Genomic DNA, 25,177 nt, shown 5'->3' on the forward strand with positions numbered 1-25,177 from the left:
TCTCCTTTTGTGTCTACTTCTGGATTTATTATTTTTCCTTGCTTATTTTATATTCTTTTACTCTTCTTATAGTAAGCAATAATAGGACCAGTATCTGAGTACTATTAGAAATTCAAATTTTCAGGGGTGCTTAGCTGGCTCAGTTGGTAGAACATGTGGCTTCTGATCTCAAGGTTGTGAGTTCCAGGCCCATGTTGGGTGTGGAGACTACTTAAATCTTAAAAAAAGAAAAAAAAATTCAAATTTTCAGACCCCAATCCAATGTACTAAATCAGAAATTCTGAGGCTCAGCAACCTCGGTTTTAACAAGTCCTCCTAGTTATTCTGATACATGCTGGTGTGTTAAAATAACCACTGCCCTAAATATCACAACATGCCCTTGACTTAGTACTTTTACCAATTCCCATGAAATGCAAAGGTTTCAACTGTATACACAGCTGGTCCTTAACAACATGGATTTGAACTGCGTGGGTCTACTTATACAGAGAATTTTTTCAATAAACCCAGTACAGTACTAAGGAGTCTGACTGCCTTAGTAGGTAGAGCATGTAACTTTTGATATTGGGGTCATGAGTTCAAACCCCATGTTGGGTGAAGAGTTTGATTTAAAATTAAAAATAAACAGGAGCACCTGAGTGGCTCAGTCAGTTAAGTGTCTGACTTTGGCTCAGGTCATAATCTCATGGTTTGGGAGTTTGAGCCCTGTGTCAGGCTCCGTGCTGACAGTGTGCTGACAGTGCACTGTGCCAGTGAGGAGCCTGCTTGGGATTTTCTCTCTCCCCCCTTCTGTCTGCTCCTTCCCCACTTGTGTGGGCACACATTTGCTCTTTCTCTCTCTCTCTAAAAACAAATAAACTTTAAAAAATAAAAATAAAAAAATACAAGGGCGCCTGGGTGGCCTAGTCGGTTAAGCGTCCAACTTCAGCTCAGGTCATGAATTCGCGGTCAGTGAGTTCAAGCCCCACGTCGGGCTCTGTGCTGATGGCTCAGAGACTGGAGCCTACCTCAGATCTGTTTTTCCCTCTCTGTTCCTCCCCAGCTCCCACTCTGTTCCCCCGCCCCCAAACATAAATAAAGATTAAAAAAATTAAAAATAAATACAAATAAATACATACATACAATACAGTACTGTAAAAATATTTTTTCTCTCCCTTAAGGTTTTCTTAATAACATTTTCTTTTCTCTAGCTTTCTTGTAAGAATACAGAATATAATGCATATAACATACAAAATATGTATTAATCAACTATTTATGGTATCAGTAAGGCTTCCAGTCAACAGTAGGCTATTAGTTAAGTCAAAAGTTATACACGGATTTTCAATTGTTTGGGGGGCATGGGAGGTGGCATCCCTAAATTTCACATTGCACAAGGGTCAATTATATATCTTCCTGCCTTACCCTAGTATTGTCATGTATTTTAACTTCTGTAGTATTTTAGACTCAAAGGCATTGTGTTATGTAACAGAAATGCTATTGTTTTAAATACTCAATACACATTCACATTGATCAACATACTCTTTTAGTGTTCTCCATTCTTTCCAGCACAGGATAATTTCCTTCTATCTAAAAAATTAGTTCCCTTTAATTGTTTACTACTGATGTATTAGTAACATATTCTCTCTAATTTTGTTTTTGTAAAAATCTATTTATTTAACCTTCATTTTCCACAGAAATTTTAATTGCAGAATTCTGGATTGGTAGGTATTTCCTTTAAGCACGATACAAATTTCATTCTCATGTCTAGCTTTTAGCACTTCTATTCAGAAGTCAGTGCCTGGCTTACTGTTGTTCCTTTGAAGTTGCCTGTTTTGCCTCTGATTTTAAGATTTTTTTAATCTTTGTTTTTTTAGGAGCTTGATTTTCTTTGCCCAATAACGTTTCTTTTCATTAATCTTTCTTGGGGTTCTCAGAAATTCCTGAATCTGTACTGTGTTATCTATCATCAGTTTAAAAACTTTAAAATATTGTTCCTTCCTTATTCCTTTTTCCTCTGGAAGACTAAAAAGTTTGTTAGACTTTTTCCTGCATATCCCATTTATCCCTTAAGTTTTTCTGAATTTTCATTGTTTTTCTTTGTGTTTCATTCTATTTTCTACGAACCTTTCTTCCAGTTCACTATTCTCTCCTCTGGTGTGCCTAATTTACTGCTGAACCCATCTATCAAATTCTTAATTTCAGTTATTATATTTTTCAATTTTAAAGTTTCCTCTTGATCCTTCCATACAGATTCCAATTCTTGGATAAATTTTCTATAATTCGACTATTTTGAACATATTAGCCATAGTTATTTTAAAATCCATATCTAGATCACTTGTAGATATGTTTATGTTGTCTTTCTGTACCCACCCCCTTGTCACTTAATTATTTGGTCCTGTTTCCTGGAATGTCTGAAATTTTTGACTGAAAGTTGAGATCTTATGAAAAACTGCAAAAGCTCAGTATGATGTTGTCTTCTTCCAGAAAGGATTTAGTTTTCTTTTGGCAAGTAGAAGAATATAAGCAACCACCCGATAATAATTTGCAGTTGGTCTATTTTGGTTTGCTCTTCCTCTGGAACATAACCCTTCTGAGGTAACTTGAAAGCCTTTTACCATGGCCTCCTCCTCCCTGAAGATCATGAATGACAATTGTTGTCCCTTCCTTCTCTGTGAGACTGCTTAATTCTGAGTAGTGAAAAATCCACTTGTTTTGTCTAGGCCTGAGGCCAAATACATAAATGAATCAGGAGTTAGCAAATGCCTTAAGTGGGTATTACTTGCAAGAAGGTAAACTTACTTCTGAGATCCATGAGGATCTAGTCCTCAAGCCCAGGCTGTTTCGTAGCCCCAAACTCCAGTTTTTGTCTCCCTAACCCAATGGCTGCTTTTGGCTTCTGTTTTCTTTTCAGTCTGTATGCCATGCATTAAGAACTGAGAAATGTCCCAAGGCAAAATTTGTAGGGCTTATCTCAATGTATTTCCCTTTTTTATGGGATCTTCATCCCTGAAGGCCTGGCTTTGCTGTTCTCCAGTGCCTCTTCCCTGTTTTTTATTGGTAGTGGGGGATGGTGGTATTTTATATAGATAGGAAGAACGATTAATCTAAAACCAGCTACTCCATTGTATCTAGAAGTCCAAAAACTCCACCTCCTTTGACCTCCATATTATTTCATCATGAAGTCCTAGCATTACTAGTTCCTAATTGTTTCCTAACAGCCATAACTACCTATGTTTAAGCCTCCTACTTGGACTACCACAAAGAACAGTATTGGATATTTCTGATCCTAGCCCATTCTGCTTCACCAGAAATTCTCAAGTCTAGCTGGGCACAATAAGGGATGATTTCTTAAAGTACAGATTTCTGAACCCTATCCGTAAGTGTAAAATAAATGATCTGGTAGGCCTGCTATAAAACCTTGTAATTACCACCACCACCACCAAACACTCACACATATGCACCCACATAGACCTCTCCTAAGTGATTCTAATGGAATCATTCCATGGACTGGTTATTTGAGAAAAATCAATACTCTACACCTCAGGTGCCAGCTTACTTTCTAAATTGTAAATGTGATCAGTCACTAAAATTATAAACTGTCTTCTATTGGTTTATTATCTTTGTACAAATAAAAAGATCCTGTGTACACTGTGTCAGTATAGTTATGCGTGGGGGGGGGGAGAGGGGAGGAGAAAGACAGCAGATTATAACATACTATATTTCTGGATATGGACCTACAGTTAAATATCATGAAATAGGGTGACCACCATTCCAATGAACTGTATGAGTTTGTCCAAATTATTCATTTTCCTGGATTGTGCTGACTGCTTGGGAATCTGACAATCTTTTCTTTTTCAATCACATATTTAGAGGGGTAATCAATGATTTTTTTAAACAAACTGATTTGATAAAATGCAGACTCAAAATTTTATCATTGGGAACTGGCAGTGTCAAGGATTTAAATTAATATAGAGCTTCCCAATAAGCATCCTCCAACTTAATCTTTAGGGAAATATTTCCTTCTAATTTGTGCACACCTCAAAACATTGTGGATTCAAGCTTTCAAGCTGCCATGAATAGGTTAGCCAAATTTATATCATCTGTAACCTCACTCATACAGAACTCTATTGTTATTATAAAGGCAAATTAAATGTATTATTCAATCACATTTCAAAAGTGTTTAAAAAAACAGAATTACTTTGTTAGTCACAGTGTTGATTGCCAGAGTTGGAGAGGCACTTCCCGAAATAATACACTCCATTCCCAAAGAATCTGAATCTATGCTATATGGAGTTGAGGCCTAAAATACAAGAACAAAATAAATAATTATTAGCTCATATATCCAGCAACTTTAACACAATTTGAAGATATTTCATCAAATTCTAACATCTGGTTTTGTGCTTTGTTTCTAAAAACATGAACTTAAATCCCTGCTTAAATCTCTTGTACTATATTTTAATATGCTACTGACTTGATATCACAAAGTCCATTGGTATGGCTACTTCTTACCAGCTCTTTTAATTGACTGTAGGATAGTTTAGCAAAAATTCTATAGCAGAGACTGCTAATGGTCCTATAAATATCCATATTCCCCCCTTCTTCCTTTTAGTAATAAAACCCTACAGTTACTGACTTATGGCCTGCCCAGCTAAATAAATACTACCTTTTCCAGCCTCATTTGCAACCATCTGTGTCCATGCGACTAAGGTGTATGTGGCCATGTAACTAACATGTGTAAAGAAGATGTGAGCAAGAGTGATGTGTGCAACTGGATCATGCCTGTGAAAAAAAACCTGCTTGTCCTCCACTCTTGTCTTTCCCTACTACTGCAGGCTGGGACACAGACAGAGCGGTGGTAATCTTGCTTCATCATAAAGCTGAGGGTAATACCCTGGGGAACACCAAAAATACAAGATAAGAAGGAACACGGACACCTAAATGAATTCGTGGAACACAGCCGGTTATCTGTCTGGTCCAATCTATCTCAAAACTTCTACTTGAAAGAGAAATAAATCTCTCTGATTTAAGGTTCTCAGTTGTTTCATTTTTCTTCCCTTGTTAGTGCAGCTAAACAGCACTGAAGAACACAACTTCATACACATTGCTTATAGAGCTAACACGGGGGGTCAAAATTCTGTATTTAGAATTTGGGGTATAAATTGTGGTAACTCCTCTTTCTTCCATCAAAATGGTGCTTATGGCTTTGATGAGCACTCAAGGGAGTTCGACTTCAATGCTGGAAGTTAAAGAAAGGGAAGATATAAACAATTTGTGGCTATGATGCTAGTTCTATGTACATTCCTCTTCTGGAAAAAAAAATGTGCCACACATGATCTCAACTGAATATGCATTTTTAAAAGATCACACTAAATGAAAAAAGAAAGCAATTTCACTGAGACATATTTCTAAGATTAATCTATTTATCAATTAATTCCTCACTGCGAATTTTTCACCAGATATCCTGTGAAAGTAGGGAATAGGCAGCTTATTGAAATGAACAAAATAAAAGATAAGAATCACCCCCCAGATAATAGTATCTGGCACTTAGGTGCTGGGTACACAATGAGAATGAGGTGAAAGTGGCAAAGGGCTTCAGAAATACAAGTAGAAAGGGGCGCCTGGGTGGCTCAGTCGGGTGAGCACCCAACTCTTGATTTCAGCTCAGGTCATTATCCCAGGGTCGTGGGATACAGTCCAGTGTCAGGCTCCACACTGAGCGTGAAGCCTGCTTAAGATTCTCTCTCCCTCTGCCCCTTTCCCCAACTTGTGCACACTCTCTCTAAAACAGAAAGAAAAAAAAAGAAAAGCAAGCAATACAAGTGGAAGAACTACACAGACAACTGTGTCTATGCCTCAATTTTAGTGCCAACCAATTTAGCTATACCTGAATTAACATTTACTTTGGAACACTGCAAATCTCATGTTCCTCTAACCCAACTTAGTCATCTCCATTTCGACTATAATTCTCACTCCTCCTCACTGGTAGGAAGAGGCAAGCCTGTGTGGTGTGACTGCAGACAAATTACTCAACCTTTATGCTCTTTTATCCATGTATAAAAAAGAGGATTATGTCACTTCCTTTAGAGGTCTGTTAAGAGCATTAATGAAGTAACTTGTGCAAAGCTCTTAGCACAGTACCTAAAATGCATGGTAAGGGCTAGCTGTTATGATAACCACGAAAACTTAGCTGTTACTGATGCTGAACATCTATGATACAGAGGGATATTTAATAGTGATTAAGGAGAAAAGAAAGAGCTTTGATATGAGACACTGTTTTCCTACAAAGGCAGATTCATAACTTCAGCTATAATAAATTAGATGGCAAAATTTAAAACTCTTTTAGTTATATATTCTTCATGGATACTTCAGTCTGGTTCCATCAAGAGAATAAACAACACTCTCTTTACATGCTTTGATATGCTCAATAGTATGGTACACATTTTTAGTTATAGGCTCAAGGATTCTACATTATTAACAGACAATAAACAGTCTGATTAGTAAAGCCGGTCATCTAGGTGTCCCAAAATGTATCCTGATAACTATTATAATGGCAGCCGAAACTCAAATTCTGGACAAAGCAAGTATCAATGAGTCTAATCTAGGAGAGAGTAGTCAGCTTGTGAAAGGTCCTTTCTGGAGTTTCCTCTTTCTCCCTGTCAAAATCCTATTCATTCAAATTCTACTTCCAGAATGGTGGTGTGATCTCCCCAAACACCAAGCTTCTGCTGATAACAACTACAAGTTGGGGGGGGGGGGGGGTGGAGGAGGGAGGCATGGGACACAGGATGAAAACTAGCTGAGGATTCTGAAAAGTAATTCTATGAGGCAGATGTGGAGACAAGTCAAAACTTGGGAGACACCAGCCTCAGTCTCCTGTTTTCTTGCAGCTTTGCCCCAAGACTGGGCAGTAGATGTGGAACTAAGTAGATGTGGCTGAAGTTATCTTTCTGTCAGAGGGAACTAGGGAAGAGAGCCCAGGTAAACACTGCCAGCTATCAGAGAGAGGACTGAATCCCCTGGGGAGAAAGTCAAAAGAGATGCCCTAGTACTATGTATGAAACACCACAAAAGTTTTCACAAAAGGCTGACTTCTGAACCATGCAAATGCAGACTAAAGCACAGACTTAAAGAATTAAATTGAAATTAGAACCACTGTCCACAGAAGGTTAGAGAGAATTAACAGTTTGAGTCTAACGTGGCTACCTGCCAGCTAAAACAAAAATATCAATATTCTATACAAGATTATAACAGACCTCAGAGTCTATATAACATAACACGGTGTCCAGGATACAATCTAAAATTACTAGACATACAAGCAACAGGAAAATGAAACCCACTCTCAAGAGAAAAGACGATCTATAAAAGCCTACAAGAAGAAGACTGAGCTACTGGAATTATGTGGCAAAGATTTTTAAGAAGCTATTACAGTTAAGCTCAATGAGGTAAAGTAAAAACAAAAACAAAGCACACATGAATGAAAACATAATAAAGGAAATCTCAGTGGAGAAATTAAAAATATAAAAAGGAACAAAATCAGCAAATTTTTCATTTACAAATGAAAAGTACATTATCTGTATTTTAAAGATCAATGGATAGGCTGAATATTAGAATGGAGATAAAACAGTGAAGAGTCAATGAACTCAAAGGCAGATCAACAAAAATTACCCGATCTAAAGAACAAAAAGAATAAAGACATAAGAAGAAGAAGAAGAAGAAGAAGAAGAAGAAGAAGAAGAAGAAGAAGAAGAGGAGGAGGAGGAGGAGGAGGAGGAGGAGGAGGAGGAGGAAGAAGAGGAGGAGGAGGAAGAGGAGGAGGAGGAGGAAGATAGATCAGCGCATCAGAAAGCTATGGGATAATCTCAAATGGTTTAATATGTGTCACTAGAGTTCCAGAAGGAGAGGAAGGGGGTGGGGGGAGCAGAAACAATATGAAGAATTGATGACTGAAAACTTCAGAAATTTATTCAAAGACAAATGTACAGACTTGAGAATTTCATAGTGAACCTCCATCAGTGTCAATTTAAAAAAAAAATCCCACTTGGATACATCATAATTGAGCTGTTGAAAAATAAAGACAGAAAGCAGCCAAAGAAAGATGGCATCCACATACAGAAGAACACTGACTGGAAATGACTGGATTTCTCATAAAGATGACAGAGGTCATTAGACTGTAAACATCTTTAAAGTACTGAAAGAAAAAAATTTTCAATCTAAACTTGTATATCTAATGAAAATATTCTTTAGGAATGAAGGCAAAAGAAAGACCTTCTCAGAGAATGTAAAACCAGGAGAATTTATTGCCAGGAGACTTGCAATATAAGAAAGTTCACTAAGATGAAGAAAAATTATAGCACAGGAAAACGTGGATCTTGAGGAATGAACTAAATAAAAGAAATGGTAAACATCTGAGTAAAATATAAAAGACTGTTTTCCTCTTACGTTTCAAAAATCACATATGATTATTTAAGGCCAAACTTAAAACACTGCCTTGCAAGGCTTCCATGTAACATGTCATACATATTACAACTAGGAGAAATGATGAGGAAAAGGGGCAAAAGGGACCCATATGGTTGGAAATTTCTGCATCTTGTATGAAATGGTAAAATACTGGGGTGCCTGGGTGGCTCAGTCAGTTAAGTGCCTGACTTTGGCTCAGGTTATGATCTCGCAGTTTGTGGGTTCGAGCCCCGCATCGGGCTCTGTGCTGACAGCTCAGAGCCTGGAGCCTGCTTTGTATTCTTTGTCTCCCTCTCTCTCTGCCCCTCTCCCACTTCCTTCTCTGACTCTCAAAAACAAATAAATGTTCAAAATATTATTTTTTTTAATGGTAAAATATGAACTCTGAGTAGACTGAAAAGGGGTTAGGAATGTATACCAAAATGCCCAAAAATGTACTGAAATACTCAAAAAGGTATAGATAAGTTAAAATAGAATACTAAATATAGCTAAGTAATGTAAGTAATATATAAGTAATCTAAAAGAAGGCAGGAAAGGGGGAAGAAAGGAACTAAAAATGTAGAGCTCAAACAAAACAAAATGTAGACCTAAATCTAACAATATCAATAATTACAAAATGTTAATAATCTAAACCCTCCAATAAAAAAAAGATCATCAGAGATACTAAAAAAGACTTAGCTAACTGCAGCCTACAAGAGTCACAACTTCATACAGACACAGATGAAAGTAATACATGGAAAAATATATACAATGCAAACAGTAAAAATAAGGGTGAAATAGCTATATTAATATCAGATAAAATAGACTTTAAGACAGAGTATATCAGACATTTTAAAAACATTTGATAAAAGAATAATTGAAGATATAACAATTATAAATGTAAATGTGACTAATAACAAAGCTTCAAAACATATGAAGTGAAAAACTGACAATTAAAAATCAGTAAGAAAAAGAACACTGGGATACATTAGCAAATGCCTTGATCTGAGAACATTATACCAAACTGTGTAATACATATTCTTTTCAAGTGCACACAGACATTCACAAAAATATAGGAAATGTTGAGCCACAAAATAAGTCTGAATAAATATGTAAAGACTGAAATGAAAAAAAAAATTATTCTAAAATAATAAGATGTCCAGGAAAACCCAACATTTGGAATATCTGGAAATGAACACATCTGTAAGTAATTCATGGGTCAGATAAGACTCACCAGAGAATTTTTTTAATATTTTGAACTAAATTATAAAAAAGATGCAACATACCAAAATTTGTGAGATGCAGTTAAAGCAGTGCTTAGAGGTAAACCTATGGCTTTACACTCCTATATTACAAGAGGAGGTGCATCAATGGGTGATGGGCATTGAGGGCACTTGTTGGGATGAGCACTGGGTGTTATATGTAAGTGATGAATCACCTGGTTCTACTCCTGAAGCCAAGACTACACTGTATGTTAACTAACTTGAGAATTAAAAAGAGAGAGTGAGAGGGAGGGGTGGAAGGAGAGGGATGGAAGGAGGGAGGGAGGAAGAGAAGTATAATAAACCCCAGGTATTCATGAGGGGAAAAAAAAAAAAATGGAGTGCATTTTTACAGCACAGCCTTTACATACAGGTTGGTTTTTTTCCTAAATATTCTCTACTTTCCAATATAAGTATCATTATTATATTCCTCTTCATACAATGAGACCATTAAAACAAGTGTAAAAGTTTTTCAGGATACTACCTGGATTACTTTTTGGAATTTATCAGAGGATAATAATGTTGTGAATTATCTTTCTTCTTTGTTGATATTTGAGATTCCTAATGGAAATAGTATAATCTGTAAAACTGCAGAAGAGTAAGCAATTTAGGCTAAGTTAAACCTATAATTATACAGACAATAAATGTTCCACTTTGTGTTGAAAAAAAGAAAGAAAATTTTAATAGTCCTATATCAAATAAATTAAATATCAAAAACAGGGGTGCCTGGGTGACTCAGTCGGTTGAGCGTCCAACTTCGGCTCAGGTCATGATCTCACAGCTCGTGAGTTCGAGCCCCTCGTCCAGGCTCTGTGCTGACAGCTCGGAGCCTGGAGCCTGCTTCGGATTCTGTGTCTCCCTCTCTCTCTGACCCTAACCCACTTGCATCCTATCTCTGTCTCTCTCAAAAATAAATAAAAATTAAAAAATAAATAAATACCAAAAACCTCCCCCCAAAAAACCCTGCAGAACCAGATGGTTTCACTAATGAACTTTCTCAAACATTCAAGGAAGATATACCAATCTACAGAAACTTTTTCAGAAAATAGAGGAAAGAATACTACCAACATAAGGCCAATACAACTCTAACACCAATATCTGACAGACATTACAAAAGAATAAAATTATAAATCCATATCCTTCATGAACATACATGCAAAAATCCTTAACAATAAATACAGCAAACTGAATTCAATAATACATGAAAGGGGTAACATATCACGACTTAGTAGGGTTTATCCAAAGAATGCAAGGTTTAACATTCAAAATACAACCAATGTAATTCAACATGCTACCAGAATAAAGAAAAGCCGTATGACCATTTCAATAGGTATGAAAGGCATTTGATGAAATTCTTTCTACATCCATTCATGATAAAAACTCTCAGCAAACTAGACTTAACAGAGAACCTCCTCATTCTGATAAAGGGTATCTACAAAAGCCCTACAGCTTATGTTCCACTTAGTGGTGAAATACTGAACACTTTATACTTTTCCCCTAAAAATGGAATTAAGGGAAGGATGCCCACTTTCATCACTTCTATTCAACACTGTAGTGGAGATTCTAGTCACTATAATAAGGTGGGAAGGGACAGAAGAGCAAGAGGGAGAGGGACAGGAAAACTATTTGCAGATCACATAACTGTTTATATAGAAAATCCCAAGGCACTATAAAACTATTACCAATAACACGATTACAGGATGCAAGGTTAATATATAAAAATTAATGACATTTTTATATACTAGCAGAAAGCAACTGGAAAACTGATTTTAAAATATATAGCTTCCAAAAACAAAATATTCAGTATTAAATCTAACTGGAATTATCACAGTCCCCTACACTGAACACTAAAAAACATTCCTGATAGAAATTAGAGATCTAATTAATGGAAAGATACAACATTTTTGTGACTTGCGATGATCAATATCATTAATATGTCAAATCCCCCCAGATCAGGGCAGCCTGGGAATGAAAACGGAGGAAGGCATAAATTCCAAAGGGGCATGAGAAAACTTTTGGGGGTGACAGCAATGTTCATTTGATACTGGTGATAACCTCACATGTGAGAACTCCTCAAATTGTAAACTGTATTTGACGAATTGTCAAATCCTACCCATTCGTCCAAATGACCCCTCATGAAACACTTCCTGGTCAAAAATCTCTAACTGGATAGGATTTCTCTGACTTTAAAACTCCCAGGAAATTCTAGTCACACCTATCTCTTGCAGGCAGCATGTAGCTCCTCCCACATAATGTACACTCTGTACATGTTTGTCCACTTGAAATAAATGTTTTTTTCAGTTCTAGGAGTTCGAAGAGTGGGCATGTAGATTACATTCCTTCCTCTGTTCACTTATACCTTTAAATGAATCCCCCTTATTCAGACTCACGCAGGCACACAAGTGGGCTCTCTGAATCAACAAGACCACTCCATATGACTGAAACTGCGTCACAAAATGACAACAGAATGACAACAATCTGAGATATGCAGCAAATGCAGAATATCCTGCCTAGAAGAATGTCCTCTTTTCTATTTATCCATCTATCTTTCAGTTATCTCCCCGATTAAACCTGTAATCACCTTTGAACTGTTAACACACAACTTCAAGAAAAAGTAATGTGTTATGCCCCCATCTTTGTTCCAATAAAAGCTGGCTAATCGCAGAGTAGGTGTTTCTTTGCAGAGTCCAACACGCTTAAGGCAGTGAGTTTATGTACTTCTATCTGGCCTTTACTCCTTCAAATAATTTCCACAACAGTGCTTAGAAGATTTAAGCAAAACTAGCCACAGCAATTTCCTCCTGATTTGCCTGCTTCTAGTGCTGTTCTCTTACAACTTACACTCCACACAGCAGCTACAGTGTTCCTATGAAAATGTAAGTCACATTATTTCACTACTTTGCTTATAGCCTTCCATTCAATGGCTTTCCACACCTCCCTCAAAGTAAACCCGAAGTCTTTATAAAGGCACACAAGGCGCTACACCATCTTTTTCCTGCTCCCACCATTTACTTCTCTGATGTCAGGTCCCACTACTCTTCCCTCCTCACACACGGCCACAGTGACCTCCTTGCTGTTTCTCAAGGTGCCAGGTATGTTTCTCCCTCGGAGCCTTTGCACTTGAGGGATTTCCTGGGCCTACACAGCTGACAATCCACTTATATTTAAAGAAACCATGACCAGAAAATTAAATATTTAAGTTATAGTACAATTAATTTTAAAACTAGATCTCCTAACTTCCTGGTTAAATTCTATTTCCCCCCAAATCTTGTACTTAATAAAAGTGACACCTCATGACTCTGTAACATGATTGTGCTCATAATTTTACTATATTCTTAAACAAAAGAACTTTGAAAAATTACATGAAGCTAAAACATAACACAGTCTAAACGTTGTTTTTTTCTTGTTTTTGTATTTAGAATTTCTATTTCCTACCACCAGCAGTACCCCATCCTCCTTCCCAGCTTTGAATGTTCAGAAATTTTACATTCCTAACAGGGGCATTATTTCCTACTTACAATTCTTTCAAAGCACCTTACTTGTGCCAACCATAAAACAAAAAACACTATCCATAAGCAGCAGTTACATACAACCATTTCAACAACTTCTCTAACAGTACTAAATTTTGTCCACTTATTTTAAAACCCTGAATGAGGCACTTAGGCAAATACTAACCAGTGACCAGGAAGAGTCTCTTTCAATTACAAGAAATCTACTCCAAAAGATGTACCTCAATCTACCAATTTAACAGTTGTGCCCATACACACCTTGGAGACAAAAGATTTTTTAAAGGATTTCCTGGATTGGATTCAATCAATTTTTTAAGTCAAAGGCTATGAACATGCAAGAGCCTGTGAACAAACAAACAAACAAAGGTGCACACAGATCTGAAAACACACACATACACTCCACTAGTAGAAAAGAAGTAAAGACACATAGTAAACACTGTCAGAACCCAACCACATTCCCCGCCCCCCCCCCCTCCGTGTTCCTCTCTACCCTGCTTACTACAAACATCTCTACCTCTCCACCTAAGCATTTTTTTTTCCTAACTGGGGAGCATGCTTTGGCTTTGTGCAGGGCAGGCCAGAAGTGCAGAAAAGGTCATGTCCCCAGTGGCATCATCACTCAATGGGGGAAGAGCTGATGGACAGATATCTTAGCTTGTTGTCCACAATTCTAAACCACCTCCCAACGTTTCCCAGTTGGACTGTGCTCTTAAGTGCTCACAGTGGTAACTGACTTGATAATTGCCCTACTTTCCTAGTATCACCCCTCAAGCTACCTGCACTCAATTCCTGGTCTACTTGCAGAACTTAAATCATGAAAAAGATCTTTTCTCAAAAGGAATGTCTCCTGGAAGAGACAGGAAATCTTCCTTTAATACAATATTCCTCAAATTTTATCTCAGGGCCCCTTTGCAACTATTTAAAGTTACTGAGGCTCCCAAAGAGCTCTTATTCATGTGAGTTGTATCTATTGATATTTACCTACTAGAAATTTAAACTGAGACAAAACTTATTAATTCATTTACATTGCATGCTAACATAGTTCTGTATGAAAAATACGGTCTCTAAACAAAAAACGTAGTGAGAAGAATGGATTTTAAATTTTTAAACAAACTGCTTTAATGCTCTACTTAATAGAAGACCACTGGATTCTCATATCTGCCTCTGCCTTCAATCTATGGTAAAATCATAGGTCATGTAACCTCTGAAAAATTATGAGTAAAAAAGGCAAAGAACATCTCAGTATTATGAACAGTTTTCACCTTGTGGGCCCCCTGATTGGGCCTTACACACAGAGAACCACTGCTTTAGTATAACAGATTCCGTATAAGCAAAGAATAACTACAAAATAACTAAGACACATGATTTAGTTTGGGGAAGGGGAGGGCAATCAAAGCATGAACAGAGAATATGTTTCTGTGATTATCAATATGATAAAGGAAATAATTTACCATACTAATCTGGAGTACTCATTCTCTCAAAGCATTTTTTTTTTTTTAACAAAAAACTGCCTAAAACTAGAGTTCCCTTTTCTATTCCTTAATATTTGGTTCCCTTGGAATAGTTCACTGCTTTGCAGTCTTCAAACAAAACTCTGTAGATAATATCCAGCTAATCTTGCTTTTTTTCTACCCTAAAGCAGCTTCCAGGACAGGTCACTTTTCAGTAATATATCCTTTGGCTGAACTGAACAAGCAAAGCCAAATTAAAAAGGAAAATAAATGCAAAAGGTCAAAGAGAAATGTATTTATTAATCAACGTAAGAACAGAAACTAATAGGACAGAAAAAAATGAAAGTTGGAAACGACTGTCCTTCTTGGACTCTTATGTTCCAGCCATACTAACTAGTCAGTTCCTCAAAACTTTGGGCATTTGTTTTAACGACTAGGCTTACACATGTGATTTCCCCTCACTCTCACATTGCCAACCACCCTCATCTGCCTTATTTCTGCTCATTCAACAGGCCTCACTGAAACATCAGCTCTCTGCTATATGGCCGCAAAGTTCTCAAAACCCTTCTCTTTAGAGTACTTACATAATTTATCATCCAAATGCTATTCTGAGAATGATCAGGGAACTATTAATTATGCTAAGACAACAAGCCATATTATGAATTAACAGCTTAGCTTTCCTGCTTCAGAGCTTCGTAAGGAGAATCTGTCTTGCGTACTACCACTATTCCCCCAACATTTAGCTCTACGCTTATAAAAGGTGTACACTCACTCTCTCAACGAGTGGCATGTATAATGCAAATTAAGGTAAAAGAGGAAAAACTCATCCAGATAAAATGACCTACTATGTTCTTTCCCAAATCCTGACACTATTCCACCCCTATTATCCTACCTTTGATCATGCCCTCGTATCTCATGCCTCTCTATCCACACCCCACCTCAACAGAATATAAACTTCAGGAGAGCAGAGAATGTCTGTTTTGTTAATTGAGGCTTCCCCAGCACCTAAAACAGTGCCTGCTCAGAGCAGGCACTCAACACTCATTACTTGTGTGCTCAGTGAATGCTGTTCTATGTTGCCCTGCTTACCTATACATGAAAGCCAAACCATAGAACCCATATGAAGGTGCCCCAGATATTATGGTAAAACCTAATTTCTCCTTCCTTTGTATACAATAATGTGTCATATCCTTCTTAAAATACTTTCTGTACACTACTTTGTCTTTGTGCTAGAATTCTAGGTCTTATCAGGTCTCATTATTCTTGGTATACCGTACATTTTAGCATAATGCCTGACACACAGTATCTAGAGAACAAAGATCTGTCAAATTAACCTGGTAAACTGACAGCATTTCACAAAATTATGAGTACGTATTAAGAAACCTGGTACTATGCTAATTTTCTAGAGAACTTTCTTATTCATATATGTATCCTTAGCCCAGGCCATTGGCATTTCACAATGGCAACTCCATCCATTGAGGGGATTCAGAACAAGCCATCCCAGAACATGCCCCACTCCGGCATGTGATTTTTGAGCTGAAGGCAAACAGGACCCAGTAGATTCAGGAAAAATTACCTTCTCCTTCACTGCCCAAAAGAAATGAGAAATGGATCTGTACCAGGAAGTTTTTACCAGAGATAACTTTTTATATCTGACTTTTCTGCACAGCTGGGAAAACATTTATTTACCAAACATCTGCTCTTCTCTCCCCTTTCTGTGAATTGCCTTCTTCCTCTCTGAAACCCCAGACCACACTCCTTTCCTTAGCTCAGGGTGGTATATAAGCCTCAAATGCCTTTGAGCCTGATATCTTTGTGGGACTTCCATATACACATGTGTAATTAAATTTGTTTTTCTTGTACTAATCTGCCTTTTTATTACAGGGGGGTCTCAGCCAAGAACCTAGAAGGGTAGAGGGAAAATTAATTTTCTCTGCTACAGCATATTCCTTTTGCAAGGAGTATTTTTATAAAGAGCAAGTATCTTTCTTAACTGTTTGATTCCTTTCTCAACACTACAGGCTATCAAATCAAAATAACTTCCTTGATCCCAAGGCTTCAGGCTTTCTACTCCTTATCTAAATGTCCATGCCCTAAATTCTTCACTGTTGTTAAAAGGGTTCTCAATTATGCCACCTGCACTTCCTACCTGCCAGTCAATCATGCACAGTTTTCTCCAAGTGGAACAACTATTTCTAGGCAAAAAAATTCCACGCCAAGCTTCACTCCTCTTCCCAAAGGCCTTCCCAGGGCAGTATTATCCATATTGTGCTACTTTAGTTATCCTTGCTTGGTGTAACAGATTAACTAGTACTTGTTCTGTCATTTATAATCATATTCATGTCCCTAATTATGTGTCTATGTATGTATATATATTATACATGTATGTTAAATGTTAGGGTTCTCTTTTAAAATCAAGGACCATTAGCTCGCAAGATATGCACACATAAGAAGAAATTTGATTCAGTAATGTGGTCTACGGCATAGTACATACTAGTGGCAGGACAGGACAGTTGTAAACAGCACAGACTCTAAAGGCAGACTACCTGGGTTCATAATCCTGGTCTTGGTACCCAGTGGTCTTAGTACCCTTTGACAACTTACTCAACATCTATACCTATCCGTTTCATAATTTGGAGTTACTATAAAAATTACAGGAGTTAATATACATAAAATTCTTTAAAGCATCTGGCACATAAACTCAATACAATTATCTATTATTATTACAATGTTGTCTTAGCACACAGATTTCTACAACAAATCATAAGCTGGATGGCTTATCAACAAATGAAATGTTATTTCTCACAGTTTTAGAGGCAGGGAGCCCAAGATCATGGTGCCAGCATGGTCAGGTTCTGGTGAGAGCCCTCTTCCAGGTATTCTCATGGGTATTCCCACATGGTACAGACAGCTGGCTAGCTCTTTGGCCTATTCATGTAAAGGCACTAATCCCATTCATGACGGCTTCATCCTTTTGACCTAATTACCTCCCAAAGAGCCCACCTCCAAATACCATCACACTGGAATTGGGCAGGGTTTCAAACATATGAATTTTGGGGGGTTTTTGTTGTTTTTTAAAAATATTTTTTTAACGTTTATGCATTTTTGAGAGACAGAGAGAGACAGAGCGGGGAAGGGGAAGAGAGAGAGAGGGAGACACAGAATCTGAAGCAGGCTCCAGGCTCCGAGCTGTCAGCACAGAGCCCGATGCAGGGCTCGAACTCACGAACTGCGAGATCATGACCTGAGCTGAAGTCAGACACTTAAACGACTGAGCCACCCAGGCGCCCCAAACATAGGAATTTTGGAGGAACACAAACATTCAGTTGATAGCAGCTGTCAAGACTTCTATCTTCTTACTTTATAACTGAGGATACTGAAGCTCAAAAAATGTCTAAAAATTTGCCAAAAGTCACAAGAACAAGTAAATTGTAAAACAAAGGACTCCTAGTAAAGGAGCCCATTCATTTCACCATGCTAAATTTTATTCAATATATTTTTAAGGTCTACAGGTCCATTTTATGATAAAAGTGGTAAGAAAATGAAAGAAATAAGAAAAAGGAAAATGAGAGACATTTATACTCAAGAATTAAGAAAAGAAGAAAGGGGACACTGTAAATGATCAGGCCAGAACATGGGCTTCTGTTCAAGTAAATAGAAGGGACAGGGAGGTGGTCCAGAGAACTGAGTTAAGAATATTAGGCTGGAAATAATGATCATGCTTCATTTTTCATTTAGGACATAAAGACACTGTTACTTGCATTTTTAAAAATCCTTTCTCTTCAGCAGTTTAGAAAGCCAATTCTGTTCCACTACAAGCTCATCTCTCTTCAAAAATGTGTGAAACATTTTGATTTTTCACATAGAATTCTGATGTTTACACATGGAAAAAAATAACAAATTTCAGAAATTTAATAAGAATCTTTGAGGGATGTCAACATATTTGCCATCTACATTTTTAAATCTTTTAAAAGTTTAGAGGCGTCCAACTGGCTCAGTTGGTAGAGCATGTGACTCTTGATCTTGAAGTGCTGACTTTGAGCCCCATACTAGGTGCAGAGATTACTTAAAAAAATAAAAATAAATAAAATCTTTTAAAAGTTTCAACTTATGGGTCATGTTTAGTTTTTGAGAAAACTTTAAATACATGAAAATCACATTCAGAACCATCACTATTTGACTGTCTTACATATTTCCTTAGATAAGACCCAACGGTCATTTAAAATACAAACTCTGTTCTAATAAAAATATTACTACCTCTCTACTCCCAAGAAAACCTTTAATTGAAAAATATAGACATAACCAGCTTGTCAAAGCAATAAATTTTGTTTTGAAAGATTATCGTTTAGAGAATTTGTTAAACAACATCTGTCTCCCTGATTATATGTACTCTGCTTACAGCTAGAATTTTCTATATAGTTTCTCTCTTATGGTAGCAACCAATACACAGCTCAGGCCAAAATAATTATCAACAGTACTAGCCAAAAGGCTCTGGTACTGGATTTTTTTTTTTTTTAATTTTTTTTTTCAACGTTTATTTATTTTTGGGACAGAGAGAGACAGTGCATGAACGGGGGAGGGGCAGAGAGAGAGGGAGACACAGAATCGGAAACAGGCTCCAGGCTCTGAGCCATCAGCCCAGAGCCTGACTCAGGGCTCGAACTCACGGACCGCGAGATCGTGACCTGGCTGAAGTCGGATGCTTAACCAACTGCGCCACCCAGGTGCCCCTCTGGTACTGGATATTTTATGGGACTATACTACAAAGATAAGTTGCTGAAGTTTTTACACACATTTTAGCTTAAAATGAAAATAAAAAGATAAACAACAGAAAATATGTCCAAAATTCAAGAACACATGCTTTGTATGTAAAACATACTTCTGTAATCTGAATCCTTTATTTCTATAAACTTCCACTGTAAACTGGACAATATGGTCTTCAGAAAAAAAAAAAAAAAGTACTCTCAGAAATACAGTGACTGCTCTAAGAACTATGAAACAAGAATAAAATTTAAAGCTGATACCCAAAAGAAATGCACAGTTGTCAACCCAACTATCAATTCAAATTTCCAAAAATAATTCAAGTTCCAGGCACTGCAGAAAAAGAACAAATGGCTGAGAAGACCACAATTCCTCAATCCTCCAAGATATGCATCCCTGCTGATGCTCTGGGTTAACAATGTGGATACCTCTCTCCTTCCTTCACATTCTGGCAAGAGATGCTAAAAATTTTGTGCTCCATGTTCTCACACAATTAAAGTCCATGTGCTAAGTCTCTTCTAAAAGGCAGAAGTGGGAGGGCAGGAACTGAGGTTGGTTCCCTCTCAAATCATTACATGCATAGTTCACCAGCATCTCAATCTTAAAACTGTTAACAGAAGACCATCCCACCAATATGAAACTTTAATTTCTTAAACTTTGGTATGTACAAAACCAAAAAGTGGGCCTAAGAGTTCACCTCTAATTCCATATAGCTTGGTAACTGGAGTATCGAATTCCTTCTGCTGGCCCCATAAATCTGCCTCACTAAATCCCACTGCACCTATACTTCATGAGCTCGCCTGATCCCAACTTAAACCCTCAGCTTAATTAAGGTCCTTATCTTTAAGATTGAAGTTTTATCTCTCTACCAGGAAGGGGCATAAAACAAATTTATCTGACCAAACAATTACCCAGTTTGCTTTATCTTATCTTATTCCCTTTGCCCTGATTTATTCTGAAAACACTTACTGATACTTATTAAAAGCTGTGAAAAATACTAACACTGGAGATACAAATATATTTTCTCTGCTCTTAAGGGATCACAGTCCAGGGAAGGAGACAAATATAGAGACAAATAATTGCTACCAAGTATGAGAAATTCTATAAAACAACTTTGTAAAAGTTCTACAAGAACACAACGAATTGAGGAAAGGTTTCACAATGCAGTTAACATCTGAAATGAGTCAAAGAATAGTAGGGTAGAATGGGGTCTGTATGTGTTTTAGCTGAGATGGAAATACAGAATGAGGAAAGCTGAAAGGTAAAGTTAATGTCTGATGACAGCCAAAGTGCTGACTAAAAGTATGTTACAATAAGTATCCTAGGATATCAACTAGAGCTCCTTTTCTCTTTCGTTCTTGCAAATTCATTCTAACCATAAATTCCCAAGAATGATCTTACAAACAACACAGAGGCACAGATTTTGTACACAAAATAATTATTCCATGGTTGGAAGCAGGAAAAACCATTTTGAAGGCCATCAGGAAAATTCAATGTAATCAGACTGATTCTCTGCAGTGAAAAGGAACAGCTCTGTTACATAAAACCAGTTCTCGGTGTTGGAGATACAGAGGAAAGAATACCAAATTACAATTCAAGAGACCTAGACTCAAGTCTATGGGAACAGTTAGGCCATAATTACGAAACAAACCTTTTACTTAATTCCTAAACTGCCTACCTCACTCGAAGAGTTATGAAGATCAAATAAAATGAGTCTGAAAGTGCTCTGTAAAAACAGAAATGCTATACAAATAAAATACTACCTTCATTAAGGTTGTAGTTGCTATATAGGAAATGAACTTTAAAAAGCTGTACTGCTGACATAAACCCTGCCATATTCAATTTGTGATAAAGAGCCTTTTACCCGTTCTACAGATCGTGCTCTCTTCTTTGGCCGAGTAGGCAGTGCATCTTCCTTCGGATTGGTGTCTATTGCCCAGTAGGACCCCTAAAGGTAAAGAAAGAAATATTAACAGTATATCACAGCAACTCTATAAGGTTAAAAATGGATTTTTACAATCTTCTGCTCCAGAAGCAAATATTTTGCAGATACAACAGTGGAAAAGTAGCATGAGAAGAAATACTAGCTTTGCACTGAGAAAAATAAGGTTTACATGAGAAAAAAGGTCCATTTACAACTAGATTATTAAAGAGGAAAAAAAAAATCACAATCTGAAGTAGTTAAGTCCAAGAACTTCTGCCACAGCCAAAGAACAAATGAACACACTTTTTAAATATATACTAATTCTTTGGACACATATGAGAATTACAACAGCATATGACATTCAAGTCTGGGGAGAGTTTTATATATATATAAAGATACTACAGTTTCCATACTCTAGGACCTCACAAATCTAAATGGTAAATGAAACCATTTATATAAAGACAAACTGCTTGAACACATTTTATATAATAAATGCATCCTGGAGAGCAATGGTCTGTACATAAATCTTTTATTGCTTATTCTGTTAAAGCTTTTTAATTATTTATCCTCTCTTAGATACAAGTTCTCAAGACCACTCATTTGAACATACATATTTAGCACCTACTGTGTTCCAGGCACTCAAGAATTGGGACTCCCTCAAAAAATATTTGAAAAGTATAGATTATGAAGAAACCAAAGCTCAAAAAGAGAAGTGGTTTGTTCAACCAAGGGTATGAGAACCGGGACCGGACCAGAACCAAGGCTTGCTTCCTTTCTCCCTCAGTTAACTTGTTTATACACACACACACACACACACACACACACACACACACGCACACACACGGGAGGAGGGCAAGGAATGAGGGAGAAAGTAAAAGGAAGGGAGGGAGATATGCAATTCAGAAACAGAAATACAATGCACATCCCAGTTTTATAATTTTACAATTAATTCAGTGTTAAAGTTTAATCTTTGCCTCTATTACTTCATTAACATTCTCAGGCTGTTTTTTCAGGCAGTATTTGACAATGAGGGGAAATATAGCTCTCATCTAACAATCCTCATTCTTTGTGTCCAACATGAATTATCTGCTTATAGTCTTTTAAGCATACGTACCATGTTCTTTCACACAGCTTTGCCTACCCTACATGCTGATCTCAGTACCACTGACAAACTCACATTCTACCTTCAAAACCCAGCTCAGATCCCATCTAAAGGAATCCTTCCTCTGATCCTCCTACTAAATTCATCACTCTCTCCCTCTGTAAGACCTCCACACATTTTATACATTTAGACCACTGACTGCACTTTACATTATAAGCTTATTTGTAGGTCTGTATCCTTTCCGGGCTGACTGAGCTCCTTAACGGTAGAAACTCATTTCTATATCCACCACTATGTACCGCCAGGTACAATGTCAAATACATAGTAAGTACTCAATAAACATTTTTTGAAAACGAAGAAGAGCATTTGAACAGTGCCAACAATTTTAAGAGTACAGGGTATGATACCAGGTCTTCCCAGGTCCTAGTCTATAAAGGTACCTCAACTTAGCACTCATTTCATCACCCAGCCATTACTGGAGGATTCATCTCTATCTTTTCAAAGTAGTCACTGTGGTTTCAGCTAATGAATCTAGCAGACCTGATATAAACTTGCCAAGAACCATGTAAAATGTAGACACTACAGAAATTAAGCACTAAAAATGAAAACAATAATTTTTGAGTAGGTTCAGCTAGCAGGTTGCAAAATAAAGAAGGAAAAAAGTTTCATATTCCATTGTTATAGAAGTTGAAAATTAAAGCAGGAAGACAAATACCAACACTTGCTGAACAATAGTTTAATGTTCATGGAAATGACAAATTCCAGTGTTTCATGCTGTTTTCATGGTGTACACTTGTGTGTTAATCTGGGGAAAACGTTCACTGTCCAAACTTCAGACTTATTAAACATTTTAATAAAACTATTTTTAAAAGTATCTATTCTTCCACACAAAATATGATGGCTGTAGCTAATCACAAAGAAAAAAATTGTTCATACGCCTAACTATTTAGGATATAGTCACAAAACCCTGAAGGCCTAAATGCAAACACAAACCGTTGAAATTCACAAAAGAAATTGTAAAATCGTCCACCTTAGGTAGCTCTTGCTAACCTACTGACTGAATTTCATCTGCAAAATCACAGGTTTGGATTAAATGACCTTAAAATTTCCCTTCACAAATGAAAACCACAAGATACCACTTCACACCTATTAGGATGTCTATTATCAATCAATAAATAAATAAAATAAAATAAAATAAAATAAAATAAAATAAAATAAAATAAAATAAAATAAAATAAAATAAAATAAAATAAAATAAAATAAAATAAAATGTGCTGGCAAGGAAGTGGACAACCTGCAGCTTTTGTGCATCACTAACAGAATGTAAAATGGTGCAGTCACTGGAAAATGAGTGGCAGTTTATCAAAAAATTAAACACAGAATTACTATGTGATCCATCAATTTCACTTCAAGGTATATACCCACAAGAATCAAAAACAAGGACTTGAACAGCTATTCATATCCTCATGTTCACAGCAGTATCATTCACAATAGTTAAAAGGTAAAAGCAACCCAAATGTCCATCAACAGATAGATAATATGTGGTGTATACACACACACGCACATACACACACACATACACACGCACACACACACAATGGAATGTTATCCAATGTTTAAAAGGAAGGCAATTCTGTCATATATGCGATAACACGAGTGAACCATTATGACATCATGCTAGGTGAAGTAAATCACAAAAAGACATGGTGTAATTCCACTTACATAAAGTACCAAGAATAGTCAAAATCACAGACACAGAAAGTAGAATGGTGGCTGCCATGGGCTGGGGGATGGGAAGAGGAAGAATTACTATTTAGTGGGTGTCGTTTCAATCTGGGAAGTGAAGGAGTTCTGGAAATAGATGGTGGCGATGGTTGTACAACAATGTAAATATGCTTAATGCCACTGAACTATACACTTACATGGTTACAATGATAAATTTTATGTTCTATATCATACCACAAAAGGTCCCTTTCAGCTACCTTTAAAAAGCAGTTACCTTTGCTCTTCCTTAATAATATTTCTCACAGAAACTGAACTGCCCAAATATAACCTATCTACAAACACACATTTCATCTAACTTCTTCCCAGAGTAAGGCCTACTACTCTAGGCTCATGTGCAACAAGTAGGAAACAACAGTTTATTGTTGTGTGATTTTATTTTTAAAACCAACTTCATTGGAGTATATATATTTTTAAATGAAGTACACCCATTTGAAATATACAGTTCAAGGAGTTCTGACAAATGTATACACTCATGCAATACCAAAATCAAGATACAGAACATTTCCATCACCCCAAAAGGATCCTTTTTGTGACTCAGCAAGCAATTCCCTTTCCTTTGCCCCCACCTCCATCCCATACAACCATTGATCAGCTTCCATTATAAATTATTCACCCTTTTCTAAAATTTCACATAAATGGAATCAACCTGTCAAACTATTTTCCACACCGACTAGCAATGCATGAGTTCAGCTGCTCTATGTCCTAACCAACACTTAGTATTTTAAGTCTTCAAGGACAAACAACATAGTGGAAGTTGTCATTGTAACTCAGTGATTTTTATGTGTGCTTCCTGAATGAATAATGATAGTAGGCAGCATCTTTGCATGTGCTTGCCATCCATGTATCATTTTGCAAAGTGTTGAAAACTTTTGCCCATGTTTTATTTGGATTATAAAACTTTGGGTTATTTGTATTGCAAGAATTTTTTAATATTTTTTGAGTAACAAAAGAGATATAGATAGATAAAAAGA

At 36.8% G+C, this 25,177-nt stretch overlaps 1 protein-coding gene across 11 annotated transcripts in view; it reads right to left on the reverse strand.

Annotated features, from left to right (window-relative positions):
* FOXJ3 (forkhead box J3) overlaps positions 1-25,177 on the reverse strand; it is a 147,952-nt gene that overhangs the window by 39,692 nt on the left and 83,083 nt on the right. For 10 of the 11 annotated variants that reach the window (XM_023258564.2, XM_023258563.2, XM_003989956.6 and 7 more), the window contains 2 exons: positions 21,260-21,343; positions 4,175-4,276 (listed from right to left, as the gene is read on the reverse strand). In XM_023258564.2, coding sequence (XP_023114332.1) covers positions 4,175-4,276; positions 21,260-21,343 — 186 coding nt within the window. The remainder of the gene's footprint in view (positions 1-4,174; positions 4,277-21,259; positions 21,344-25,177) is intronic. The other variant, XM_019836786.2, reaches the window with a different exon arrangement.

Source organism: Felis catus, chromosome C1, assembly GCF_018350175.1.
Source record: "Felis catus isolate Fca126 chromosome C1, F.catus_Fca126_mat1.0, whole genome shotgun sequence".
Lineage (NCBI taxonomy): Eukaryota > Metazoa > Chordata > Mammalia > Carnivora > Felidae > Felis > Felis catus.